The sequence below is a fragment of the Sprattus sprattus genome (genome assembly GCF_963457725.1).
Source record: "Sprattus sprattus genome assembly, chromosome: 2".
In the NCBI taxonomy this organism is placed as follows: domain Eukaryota; kingdom Metazoa; phylum Chordata; class Actinopteri; order Clupeiformes; family Clupeidae; genus Sprattus; species Sprattus sprattus.
Window position 1 is genome coordinate 3,885,081 of NC_137921.1, and position 14,448 is coordinate 3,899,528.

Here is a 14,448-nt window from a genome sequence, read left to right on the forward strand (position 1 = left end):
GTTAGCCACTACATCACCAACACACATGACAAGGAGGAAGTGGTTCAGATTAACATGTAGATAGAAAGATAGAAAATCCTTTATTATCTATTATTATTGTATTTGTATACAACGAAATTTGGAAGAGCTACTCCTGGTGGTGCGACGAGGGACAACATATAAAGCAACAACAACAACAACAACATATAACACAACAATAGTACAAATAGCTAAAAATAGTACAAATGGCTAACAAAATGTATGGTAAGAGTTCAATAAAGTGCGGTGGTATAGATTGCACAAACTTCCCTGAGGTGCTTGACAATAAATACAGTAACAAGGGCATGTGTCCAGGGCAGAGGTTGTTTCAGCACAAGGCCCAATAAAGATAAACAGATAATTATCCACTGTTAGCCGCATAACTATCCAGTTAGTAATTATCCACACACACACACACACACACACACACACACACACAGTAAGTAATTATCCACTGTACGCCGCGCTGTGGTTCTGCAGGCTGTATCTCCTCATGACCCCCTTCTTAGAGTATCCGTTCCGAATCTCTGGCACACCTACGGTGATTACCTGACCTGAAAACACACACATACACACACACACACACACAGAGAGATAGAGAGAGACAGAAACAGAGAGAGAGACATACACACACATTTCAGTAAAGTGTTCCATTTTCCTATTTACCATTAACCTTTATAATATATATCTGAGGATGGCTACACACACGCGCACACGCACAGGCACAGGCACACGCACACGCACACGCAAACGAACACACACACACATATCCAGTTAGCCGTGCTGTGGTTCTGCAGGCTGTATGTCCGCTCAGGGGTCATGTGGTTTGACACACACACACACATACACACACACACATATGGTTCATATAGTTCCGCTCAGGGTTCATGTGGGTCCATTTCCTTTCTTTCAAGGTCAGGCTGATATATGGGTGATACGGGTGTTGTTAAAGGATGTTACAGGAACAGGTTTATGGTGTATGGGATGAACATTGACAGAACCTTTCGATCATTCAGCCTCCATCCGGAAATCAATAAATAGTTTGGTATGTAGCTGTCGCTCTCTTTTTAGTGAAGACTGCTGACCGTGTCCAGATGTAATGCTCTGCGTGCATATTTACCTATTTGAAGTTGGTCTGTGGGTCTCCTGAGTTCACACACAAACACACACACACACACACACAGTCTGTGGATCTCCTGAGTTGTATTTATATCCTGAACTTCGTGGTAACTGTTAGTCACAATACCTAGTTTAACATGTGAATATATGTGGTACTACCAGTGAGGATACTGTCTGTGCTTTATGAAGGCATTAACAGTATGCAACAATCTGCCACTTTTTAAAGCGGGTTTTGATAGGCAGTTAGTCCCCCCCCCCACACACACACACACACACCTCACTGTTCTGAAAGTGATCCCTACCAGTATGGCAGTGTGTTGTTGAGGAGGATGTTTGTCTGTACTGAACTGGAGTTCCACTTCTGGGATATGGGACCACAGTGATCCAGAGGCGTACTGTCCATGAAGGAGATAACACCTACAGAGTGATTCACAAAACACATGAGATAAACACCAGAGGCGTACTGTACGTGAGAGAGAAATCTTGAAAACACGACATCCCCAACTAGATTGCCAAAAGACTTAGCATGCTAGCAGGCTAAGCAAGTGCCGACTGTGCTGTTGCTTGTGCAAGATTTTTGCATTACATGCCATGTGGGTAGTTCGCTTGCAAGTCTTAAACCAAAACTCCTCACTTTAGCTTTCATATTGAACCTGATTTGATACTAAAACATGTGCAGTTGATATTTCCATGCATGTTGGCTGTCTGACACTGGATGGTTGTTGTCGTTGGCTGTCTGACATTGGATGGTTGTTGTTGTTGTTGACTGTCTGACATTGGATGGTTGTTGTTGTTGACTGTCTGACATTGGAAGGTTGTTGTTGTCCGACATTGGATGGTTGTTGTTGTCCGACATTGGATGGTTGTTATTGTTGACTGAATGTTTGTTGTTGTTGTCTCTCCGTCAGATAAAGAAGAGCACGAGGGAGCTGTTCCTGGAGGTCACCAGCCCCACCAGCCTGCAGACCTGTAAGGACGTGATGGACGCTCTCATTATAGTGAGTCTCTCACGTAGCCACACACACACACACACACACACACACACACACACACACACGTGATGGTCGCTCTCATTACAGTGAGTCTCTCGGGTAGCCACACACACACACACACACGTGATGGTCGCTCTCATTACAGTGAGTCTCTCGCGTAGCCACACACACACACACACACACACACACGTGATGGTCGCTCTCATCACAGTGAGTCTCTCGCGTAGCCACACACACACACACACAGACACACACACACACACACACACACACACACACACACACGTGATGGACGCTCTTATCACAGTGAGTCTTTCGAACCCTAGTCTCACTCCTGTAAGGACGTGATGGACACTCACACAGTGAGTCTCTCGGGTAGTTTTACTCCGACTATGTTACATTTGAAGCCACATAAACATCTCTTTCCCATCTCCAATCCATAGGATTCAGCATACTTCTAACTAGAAATGCATAACACATAATCTGCAGCTTTAGAAATTATAAATGAAATTTCCCACACTTGAAGCATACCCACGCTTAGCCAATAAAACGTCCCTCTGTGATGTCTTCCGTCACCACCAATGCATTTAGTTTCCTTCCAATTGTGTTGCATGTGAGGCAAGGCAAATGTCTACCTTCAAGCAAGAGGCTACAAAATGCTCTAAGTCACAGTAGAATAACGTACAATGCATTACACACACACACACAAAAACACAAGCTTCTCCATCAGAAACCATCTGTAAAGGAAATGTCACAACAAATAAAAAAAAAAACGTTAAAATAAGCTCACATTTAGCCCATAAAATGCCCTTGACCCTGATTATATAAGAGTTTTGCCCTTGACTCTGATTATACAAGGGTAATGCCATTAATGAATGCCACTCCAGTAATGCCAGGGCAGTGGGTTCAGTTAGCATGGATGGTTGCTACTGGCTATGGTAGCTGCTTTGGATAGTATTCAGTATCATAAAACTGTGCCAGATCTTTACACCTGACGGAGTCCTCCTGTGTTGGGGCGCTTGGCTACGACGGGCCATCGCATCAGGAGGGCGTTGGGGCGCTTGGCTGCTAGCGTGGCTATGACGGGCCATCACATCAGGGAGGCGTTGTTCTCTGGCCCTAAGAGGATAGTTGCATTGTGTGTGTGTGTGTGTGTGTGTGTGTGTGTGTGTGTGTGTCTAAGGGGATAGTCGAGCTTCAGCGCTCACAGCCGAGCCAGTCCTGTCGTCCCGCATGGTCATTCTTTAGAACAGAGCGTGTGTGTGTAGCATCTGTTCACTTGAGGTGACTGCTCTGTCTGTCTGTGTGTGTGTGTGCGCTTGTGTGTGTGTGTACTTGTGTGTGTGTCTGTATGTATGTGTGTGCGTGCGTGTGTGTCACGATCCTTCGACGCAAATGGCGTGCTGAGCATCACTGTCCCGTGCCTGTGGATGAAGTGGCGTCATTGCCCGGCGGCCACAGCGTGTGTGTGTGTGTGTGTGTGTGTGTGTGTGTGTGCGCCCGGCGGCCGTAGCATGTGTGTCAGTGTTGGGTGTCATGGCGGCAGCTCTCCGCCGCACAATGCCTCTGCAATCCTAGAGGACGGCCGTCTGTGTCCCTGCAGCCACACACACACACACACACACACACACTGACACACACACACACTCACTCCCCACAGCTGCCACGGCCAGCCCTCAAAAGAAAAACAGACATGGCGGTGTCGTGTGTCGGCCCGCCGCGCGCTGTCTAGATTGACGATCACTTTCAGTCCATCCTTACATATTAATTAGGCCCTATGACAACCCTGCGTATCCTGTGTCATCCAAATCAATTTCGTCCCGAACGCCGTGTCTCTTGGGCACACGTCTAGACAGAGATGGGCATGGCTGCCTGAGAGAAGAAGACCTCACGCACAACTGCAAAGTGAGAAAAAGATGAGTGGTGAGTTCATACTGACCCAGGGACGCAGGAAGTAATATGAAGTCATATGAAGTGGGGGGTGCTGTATGTAAAAACCCGCGGCATTGCCTGAGTTCAAGTGTTGTAGTTGCGTCTGTTGTCCACTAGAGGAGGTGCGGCAGCACCCGGAGCACCCCACTTCCTGCGTCCCTGTACTGACCATGATCATGGCATAAATATGAGTGGCCAGTTCTTACTGACCATGATCATGGCATAAATATGAGTGGCCAGTTCTTACTGACCATGATCATGGCATAAATATGAGTGGCCAGTTCATACTGTCCATGATCATGGCATTAAGGGACAGAGCCATGCATCGTCAGGGGAAATGTACATGCAGAATCGCATGCAGAGTCGCATGCAGAGTTGCATTCAGAGCGGCGTTTATTATTATATTAGTCTTTTAATGTCAGATGCACAGAACAACTCAGTCAGACTGGGCACTGATATTTTTGTTATAGGACAACAACATAACATAACATAACAATACTCGGAACATATAATAAGCCTATACTAACGTAGAAAACTATAAATATGCTAAATATACTAAATAGACAATACAATATACTAAACATATAATGCAAACAGTAGTTCTTACCCTTTTCAGCACAAGAACTTGTGAAATGAAAGGCACCTGTTCTTAGACAGAAAAAGTTGTGTTGTGTAAAAATAAGCGATTTAATATTTACAATGATAGTTAAGTCAGGAGGGAGACCCACTTTTTGTGAGTGGAAAACTTTGGGCGCACCGCGTCACTGGGGAATGTAAACCTGGGGGTTTGGTTTGCATGTCCGCGGTGAGATCTCCTGAGTGCCGGTGACAAAGGCCCATATTCTCACTTCCTCAAGAACAGCTCGGGTGCCTTCTGAATATTTTACCATCAGATAGCAATGCCTCGCTCTCAGCCAATCAGATAGCAAAGGCCTTGTTCTCAGCCAAAAGACGACCTTGTTCTCAGCCAATCAGATAGAAACGCCTCGTTCTCAGCCAAAAGAGACCTTTTTTAAGAAGCCATTGATTTTTTTCTGAAGGGCCTGGAGTGCAGGCATGTGGGTCAGGTGACCCACACATTTTTTTATGAAGTTCAAAAAGGTCAAGAAGAAGCAGTGCGTTACACTATTGATCAAGATCAGTTTCATATTAAACAGCACAGTTAAATACCATAGATAGGTGACCCTAGAATGCACCATATTAAACAGCACAGTTAAATACCATAGATAGGTGACCCTAGAATGCACCATATTAAACAGCACAGTTAAATACCATAGATAGGTGACCCTAGAATGCACCATATTAAACAGCACAGTTTAATACCATAGATAGGTGACCCTAGAATGCACCATATTAAACAGCACAGTTAAATACCATAGATAGGTGACCCTAGAATGCACCATATTAAACAGCACAGTTAAATACCATAGATAGGTGACCCTAGAATGCACCATATTAAACAGCACAGTTTAATACCATAGATAGGTGACCCTAGAATGCACCATATTAAACAGCACAGTTTAATACCATATACGTAGAGTACACCATAGAATGCACCATTTTAAACAGCACAGTTAAATACCACAGAGAGTAGACCCTAGAATGCACCAGGAAGTGATTTATTGCCAGACGAATGGGAATGACAATGAAGAGAATTCCCCCTTTGGTTTTTTTATTGAAGATAAGAATTGGCAGCAGGTCAAGCTGGTTCACACCCTTATCTCATAGTTCCTTCTTCAGAGTCCCGTTAAGGAAGCTCGGTCTGTGAGAACACTGAACAGGAGACGGCACAGTTAAATACCATAGAGAGAAGACCTAGAAGCTCAGTCTGTGAGCGCACTGAACAGGAGGCAGCACAGTTAAATACCATAGAGAGTAGACCCTAGAAGCTCAGTCTGTGAGCGCACTGAACAGGAGGCAGCACAGTTAAATACCATAGAGAGAAGACCTAGAAGCTCAGTCTGTGAGAACACTGAACAGGAGGCAGCACAGTTAAATACCATAGAGAGTAGACCCTAGAAGCTCAGTCTGTGAGCACACTGAACAGGAGACGGCACAGTTAAATACCATAGAGAGAAGACCTAGAAGCTCAGTCTGTGAGCGCACTGAACAGGAGACAGCACAGTTAAATACCATAGAGAGAAGACCTAGAAGTTCAGCCTGTGAGAACACTGAACAGGAGGCAGCACAGTTAAATACCATAGAGAGTAGACCTAGAAGCTCAGCCTGTGAGCGCACTGAACAGGAGGCAGCACAGTTATATACCATAGAGAGTAGACCTAGAAGCTCAGTCTGTGAGCGCACTGAACAGGAGGCAGCACAGTTATATATCATAGAGTGTAGACCATAGAAGCTCAGTCTGTGAGCGCACTGAACAGGAGGCAGCACAGTTATATACCATAGAGAGTAGACCATAGAAGCTCAGTCTGTGAGCGCACTGAACAGGAGGCAGCACAGTTATATACCATAGAGAGTAGACCATAGAAGCTCAGTCTGTGAGCGCATTCAACAGGAGGCAGCACAGTTAAATACCATAGAGAGTAGACCCTGGAAACTCAGTCTGTGAGTGCACTGAACAAGGAGGCAGCCCTGATAGGTGATATTATATCTGGTACCATGTATGAAGCCTGAAAACCATAGATATCAAAGACAAAAGCACTGGACATGGTTTGAGTGAAAGTTAAATGTCATTCCAATTGAGGTCATCAGTCCACAGAGAGACCAAAAGGTTATTTTTATCTGTTTTTGCACCGTTTGTCCTGGTTCGCTCTGTACCTCAGCTGAACGTTGCAGTTTTGTATCGTTCTTCTGTTATGAGTCCTGCTCTGACGGGGCTGTTAAGATCTGTTTGCACACGTGCATGTTGGCATTCTAGGCAGTTGCTTCAGCTGCATATACAAATGACAGTCATCAAAGGTCAAAGGTCAAAGGTCAAAGAATGACGTGTTCTGAGGTCCCAATAGGATGAGGATCAGCTAAGTTTGTTTTCTCTCTCCATAGAAAATGGCAGAGCTGAATAAATTCACCTTCGACCACAAAGAGGCGGACGGGTCTGACGGTGAAGGGGAGGCAGAACCAGCACCAGCCCCAGCCCCAGCCCCAGCCGAGGGTGACGGGCCAGCGGGTCCAGAACTGACACTGCTGCAGGTCCGAGTCGTGGACATGGAAGGGAATCTTAAAGTGGTGTACCCCTCAAAAACGGACCTCACGGCAGAATCCTGCAACCTCAAGGTTGTTCGATAGTTTAGCGCCTGGAAATTCACTGCATGAAGCAAAGAGGAAGGCAGCTTAAAGCTTTCCTTCCAAGGGAAACTCGTAACTTAAAACGTTTACTTTTAACACTGCCAAATATTTGCATACAGGTTTTGCAGGGTTCTTTATCAAACCCGTTACTTAACCTGAATTTAATATTTCCGAGCACTTAAATTGCAAGAAAGAAAAACGCGGATAACCCTTAATCAGTTCCTAGAATGAACATTTTTGTTGTTTTGTTCTTTATTTTGGGTATAACTTATGACTTTTGCCTTTTTGTTTCTGTACGGTGAATCAAACAACTGTCTCCAGTATGGTCCTGCAATAGTATGTAATAAGGCACCCTCACGGGCAGTGAACTAACAGATGTGTCAAACAGTAATGTATTGCATACCAGTGACTTAACAGTTCATACTTAATAAACTATTGACATACAAGTTCAGTACGGATGGCTTGATTGCTAACCTGGGTGTTTTTTAATAATAATAATAATAATTCATTTTATTTTTAACGCACTTTTCATTCCAAAGAATCTCAGATTGCCTACATATTAGAAATGAACTATAATAATACAATAAAATTAAAAACAAATTTAAATATTAGCATAAGCATAACAGAAAATATACAGAAATGCCTTCTTGAATTAAAAAGTTTTAAGTCCAGCTTTAAAGGAGTCCAGCGTCTGCGTTGCCCTTAGGTGGTCAGGGAGGCTGTTCCATAAATGTGGCGCTCCCGAGCAAAAGGCCCGGTCGCCCATGGTGCAGAGCTTGGTTTTGGGGACGCGGAGGAGCGAGCTGTTTAAAGACCTGAGTGTGTTACAGTGTGTTAATTGAAATGTGAACTGCACCTCTCATCTAACCCAAGTTAGAGCCCACTGGCTTTACCTCCGATCTCCCCAGATGCATGCCAAATGGGTTACTTGCATTAGCGTCATTGCCTCTGCGATCCTGTGCATAAATATGTGTCCTAGCACAACTAGTGGCCAAAAAGGATGTCCTCGTGTGTGTGTGTGTGTGTGTGTGTGTGTGTCCTTGCACAACTAGTGGCCAAAAAGGATGTCCTCGTGTGTGTGTGTGTGTGTCCTTGCACAACTAGTGGCCAAAAAGGACATCCTCAGGCATGTCGGAGTGTCTTATAACCCTATGGGTGTTTGTGTGTGTGTGTGCGTGTGTATAAAGATGTATTTCCGCTCGCATCGCCGCTCCTCTCTTGCTGGAGCGCTGGCCTCACATGATCAGCGTGGGGACTCACAGGTACGGCAGAACACACACACACACACACACACACACACACACACACACGTGGGGACTCACAGGTTAGGCAGAACGCACAAGGGTTTTCTGTTACAGATCATATATCTGCCAGGGCTGTGGGGACGAGAGGAGGAGAGGAGGAGGTGTCTATAAAGCAACCTGCTCCGACAGGGGGTATAAAAGATTAGCAAAAAGAGGAGCGAGGAGCGAGGACCTTGACAACATGGGTCTGCGGAGGGGAGACGCAGACACGCTCCGTCTGGAGACACTGATCAGACAGGACCGCGACAGCAGAGCTGTTAATGTGATCGGCCAATATGCACTCTGGAGAAGGTAAATAATAATTACATCCACAACAACAACAACAACAACAACAACAACGACAGCTGGATTAGTATTGATTGGGAATGGTCGGAGAGAGGAACCAGAGGGGGGATGTAGCAAGCCGAGTGCAGGGAGGATCAGGATTCGGATCAGAACCGACCCTGGCCTGGTGCGCGCCGTCTGCGCCGGATCGGGGCCGGATCCGATCCAGAGACGGGTTCCTACAGGGAGGGAAGGTGTCCAAGTGGAGAGGGGTCAGCACAGAGGTCAAAGGTCAGAGGTCACTGATCCAGCGTTTGGGTCGCCTGAAGGCCTCCAGCGCCTCGGCTCCATGCCTCGGGTCGACCCCCCGGCTCGACGCCCCGTTTGGGCCACCGCCTCGAGGTAAGTTAGTAAGTAAAGACTTTATTTATATAGCACGTTTCGTAACAAGAGTTGCAATTCAAAGTGCTTAACATAAAATCAATAAACGCACAAGCAGCAGGAGCAATACATGGAGTGAAAGATAAATAAAAATGATCAACATCGTATATCAGAACCTAGTTTTCTGATAGGCTTCTTGGATTACTCCAATCATGATGAAAGGAATAAAAGTCATAAAACCCTTAGAACAGTTTAAAAGAGAAATAGTTAAAATAGTGCAAGTTACAGAGAAATAAATTGTGCCAGATAAAATTAATTAAATGCTTTGGTAACTGCTTTCACCCCAGAGCACCCCTGGAGATCCAGACCCCCCGCGCCGAAGACCAAACCCCCAGAAACGGGGCACGGAGACGGGGTAACTACCGGCAGTGCCCTCCCTCCCATTTATGGGTCAAAGATCACCCCACGGGCGTTGGACCAGTCCACTCCTCGCTTCTCCGCCGATCCGGTGAGGTCTAAGGGGTCCCAAAGTCGGATAAAGACAGGTGCGCCGCCCGCAGCCACTCCGAGGCCTGGCAGGAAGCTCTTTAGGAGACAGGAAGTGGGAGGTCAGAGGGCAGGGGTCGTTCTCGCGTGCAGCAGTGCGTCTGTTCTGAACGCGGGCCGCTGCTGCCGTGCGGAGAGTGCAAACCCTCGCGGGGCGACTGGATACGGGAATCGGAAATCAGACGCCGGCCCTCTACCCGTGGCTGGCAGCTCGTCTCGGGCACCGCTGGCATCGCCCGACGGGCACACGCGGGCGCAGGGTAACCCAAGAGGCAGCGCTGGGCTGCCAGTGACGGGCCAGATTAAATCAGCACCCGCCCTCTGCTCCCATGACTCCGCCATCGAGAGTGACTCTCGGAGCGCAGAGTCCAGCAGGAGCAGGGAGGAGGAGGAGGAGGAGAAGGAGAAGGAGAAGGAGAAGGAGAAGGAGGAGGAGGAGGAGGAGGAAGAGGAGGAGGAGGAAGAGGAGCAGGAGGAGGAAGACGAAGAGGAGTACTACACGGACCAGAGGATTGGGGAGTGGGTCGTCAGGGTCAACGCCAGTCTCTTCTCCCCCTCGGACAGTGAGGTCAGCTGCGAGAGCCGATTGGAGGAAGAGGATGTGGATACGATAAAGATCATCTACGAACAAGACTGACGCTGCTTTTTTTTTAAAGATTTGTTTTTGGCTTTTTATGCCTTTTAATTGATAGATTAGTGAAGAGTGGGACAGGAAATGAGTGGACGAAGAAGTGGGTAGAGGACTGGAGAAATGACATCGGGTCGGATTCGAACCCGTGTCCTCCATGGGCATCAAGCCCGAATGTGATCGAGGCTACTGTGTGACCTACAGTGCCCCCCAACTGACGCTGCTTTTAAATGTACAGCTTCATTTTATAGTGTTTTTCTAAAGTCAAAGTCAGTTTTATTGTCACACAGCAGGACCCACAACACCACACACATGCATTTTGGCGGCGACACACACACACACACACACACACACACGCATGCTGATGAGGTCGCCGGTGAAATTGTCCTTCTGCATTTAACCCATCCTGAAGTCCTTGTCCATCCTCAAGGGGCTCTAGGAGCAGTGGGCTTTTTTTTTTTTTTTTTTTTAAAGCTATGTTCTATGAACAGCAACTGGTATTTCTCATGTGGTGACATGTTCCAAGATGTGACAGATGTTTTGCATCTTACATAATATAGTTTTGGTCTCGTTTATTTTGTAAATAAGCTTTCCGAATATGTTGTTTGAACTTCAAGATGACACAAGTGTGAGTGAAGTAGACCTCATGGACACTTTATTAGTTTATTACAACTATTAAGAAAATACATTTGATAAGACATTTGAATCATTTGGCATATACTTCTCATAATGGTCGTATATAAAACATATATACTCCACTGGCAATATTAACATTTGATATGATTTACATTAATAAACTGAATCTGTCCATGGATTTAAAAAAAAACGTTCCGCTTCTCCAGATCAGATAGGCAATTGTTTACATCAACTTTAAACTGTTGCCATGGTAAAGCCGTTGGAGCCAACCATCTACAACATGCACCGACCTGCAGCACAATATCTGATTCATAAACACTGTCATGAGATACTCTAATATGCCTTGTATGTACTAATTAGTGTTGCACCGATGCAATTTTTTGGCTCCGATACCGATACCTGGCTGTGAAGTATCGGCCGATACCGATACCATACCGATACCACTCTGTTTGAAATTCTATATTGACATACTTCCACACCGCAGACATTTTCTTCTCCTGGTTTGTTTTCCCGCCGCATGAAAATGCTGGTTAAGAGCGGCTATTGGCCCGCTCTCATTGGTCTGGAGCAGGCCAATAGCGATAGTTAACACTAGTGAGTGTCGGGAGAGAGAAGGCTGCGTTAAAGTGACATACAAGCATCAAAATGGTATCGGTGCACTATTTGTTGGTACTCGCCGATACCGATACAACCATTTTAGTGCTGGATCGGGGCCCCGTCCGATACTGGTATCGGTATCGGTGCAACACTAGTACTTATACATGTGCAGTTTGAAATGAAATACAAGTAATTATTTAAGAAAAAGTAGTAAAAAAACATAATAGTGGCATGTTGGTTCAAGTTCATTTTTGATAACGACCTTCCTGGTTGTATTAGAAACATGCAGGGTCTCATACAGTATATACTCAGTGCAGCTCCATGGCAACCACGCTTGACCAACGGGGTCGTCGGGGTCAGCGTCCGTGGACGTAGTACCCCGTCACGTAGCCCAGGATGTAGACCGACACTAGCGCTGCCAGGGCTCCGGCGATCCTGATGTAGATGCCCAAGTTCCCCGTGCACAGACGGTTGTAGAACCTGGGGGGCAGATGGGGTATTAGTACCATGGAACACGGAGGGTTATAGAACCCAAAGAACAAATGGGGTATTAGAACCATGGAACACAGATGTTTATAGAACCCAAAGAAAAAATGGGGTATTAGAACCATGGAACACGGATGTTTATAGAACCCAAAGAACAAATGGGGTATTAGAACCATGGAACACGGATGTTTATAGAACCCAAAGAACAAATGGGGTATTAGTAGCACAGAACACTGAGGGTTATAGAACTCAAAGAACAAATGGGGTATTAGAACCATGGAACACGGATGTTTATAGAACCCAAAGAACAAATGGGGTATTAGAACCATGGAACACGGATGTTTATAGAACGCAAAGAACAAATGGGGTATTAGAACCATGGAACACGGATGTTTATAGAACCCAAAGAACAAATGGGGTATTAGAACCATGGACCACGGATGTTTCTGGAACCCAAAGAACAAATGGGGTATTAGAACCATAGCACAAAGAGGGTTATAGAACCCAAAGAACAAATGGGGTATTAGAACCATAGCACACAGAGGGTTATAGAACCCAAAGAACAAATGGGGTATTAGTTCCACAGCACAGACTTGCATTATTTTGTGATCTGTACATTATTTCATTCTATGACCACAAAAGCTTTGACAAGGTCCTTTAGCATTAGCATTCACATGGCTATTAAGAGCTGTGAGCAACCCTGTCTGCATGGGTGTGCTACACACACACACACCTACACACACACACACACACACACACACACACACACACACACACACACACACACACACACACACACACACACACACACACACCAACTCACTTCCCCCTGAGTAGATCCAGAATGGTGAACCTAGAACCCTGTCTGCATTTGTGTGTAACACACACACACACACACACACACACACACGCACACACGCACACACCAACTCACTTCCCCCTGAGTAGATCCAGAATGGTGAACCTAGAACCCTGTCTGCATTTATGTGCTACACACACACACACACACACACACACACAAACACACACGCACACACACACCAACTCACTTCCCCCTGAGTAGATCCAGAATGGTGAACCTAGAACCCTGTCTGCATGTGTGTGCTACACACACACACACACACACACACACACGCCCGCACACGCACTCACTTCCCCCTGAGTAGATCCAGAATGGTGAACCTAAAACCCTGTCTGCATGTGTATTCTACACACACACACACACACACACACACACACACACACAAACACACAGACGCACTTCTCCCTGAGTAGATCCCGACTGGTGAAGCTAGAGCAGACATGCCCTCTTTTAGCTCCCCTCCTTCGACAGATGACCCTTATGTCGTCATGTCATTATCCTTCCCTTGAGCCTAACACTGGGCTATATTTGCAAACAGACAGCTCTCTTTCCTATCCACAACATACGTATGACAACCTTAGATTCACTGGTTTAATGAATAATTCTAAGGTGTGTGTCAATGTGTGTGTGTGTGTGTGTGTGTGTGTCGGTGCAGATGAATTTCACTGTGTAAGCATCCTATTTCCATTGGTCTATTTCAACCCTGTGGCCTCCTTCCACCATTAAGGACTTGGGGCTTCATGCCTTTGGCCCTGTAAATCACCTTGAGACAATGGCAGCTGTTAAATATTGGATAACTATTGAATTGAACATAGATAAGATTTGCCCTCAGCCGGACATTAGTCCTACCCAGAGACAGTCTGAGACTCACTACTCTGTGTCATGAAGGTGAATAGTCCGAGACTCACTCGATGACCCACTCCACTAGTGTGTGTGTGTGTGTCGTGAAGGTGAATAGTCCGAGACTCACTCCTTCGATGACCAACTCCGCTAGTGTGTGTGTGTGTGTCGTGAAGGTGAATAGTCCGAGACTCACTCCTTCAATGACCAACTCCGCTAGTGTGTGTGTGTGTGTCGTGAAGGTGAATAGTCCGAGACTCACTCCTTCGATGACCAACTCCGCTAGTGTGTGTGTGTGTGTCGTGAAGGTGAATAGTCCGAGACTCACTCCTTCGATGACCAACTCCGCTAGTGTGTGTGTGTGTGTCGTGAAGGTGAATAGTCCGAGACTCACTCGATGACCAACTCCGCTAGTGTGTGTGTGTGTGTGTGTGTCGTGAAGGTGAATAGTCTGAGACTCACTCCTTCGATGACCCACTCCACTAGTGTGTGTGACGTGGAGGTGAATGGCAATAGTTTTCAGCCGCTAAACTTAAATCCTCCAGCTCACCAAGTTTGCCTTTGTTTGTCAGCCTAAGATTAGGTAAGAAAACCACACAC

General features: G+C 46.1%; 1 protein-coding gene across 1 annotated transcript in view; it reads left to right on the forward strand.

Annotated features, from left to right (window-relative positions):
- Nucleotides 1-7,755, forward strand: part of lrrc47 (leucine rich repeat containing 47) — a 15,973-nt gene extending 8,218 nt beyond the window's left edge. Inside the window, exons 7-8 of the mRNA XM_080833707.1 lie at nucleotides 2,046-2,135; nucleotides 7,062-7,755. Coding sequence (XP_080689833.1) covers nucleotides 2,046-2,135; nucleotides 7,062-7,304 — 333 coding nt within the window. The 3' untranslated portion in view covers nucleotides 7,305-7,755. The remainder of the gene's footprint in view (nucleotides 1-2,045; nucleotides 2,136-7,061) is intronic.
- Nucleotides 7,756-14,448: the final 6,693 nt, after the last annotated feature.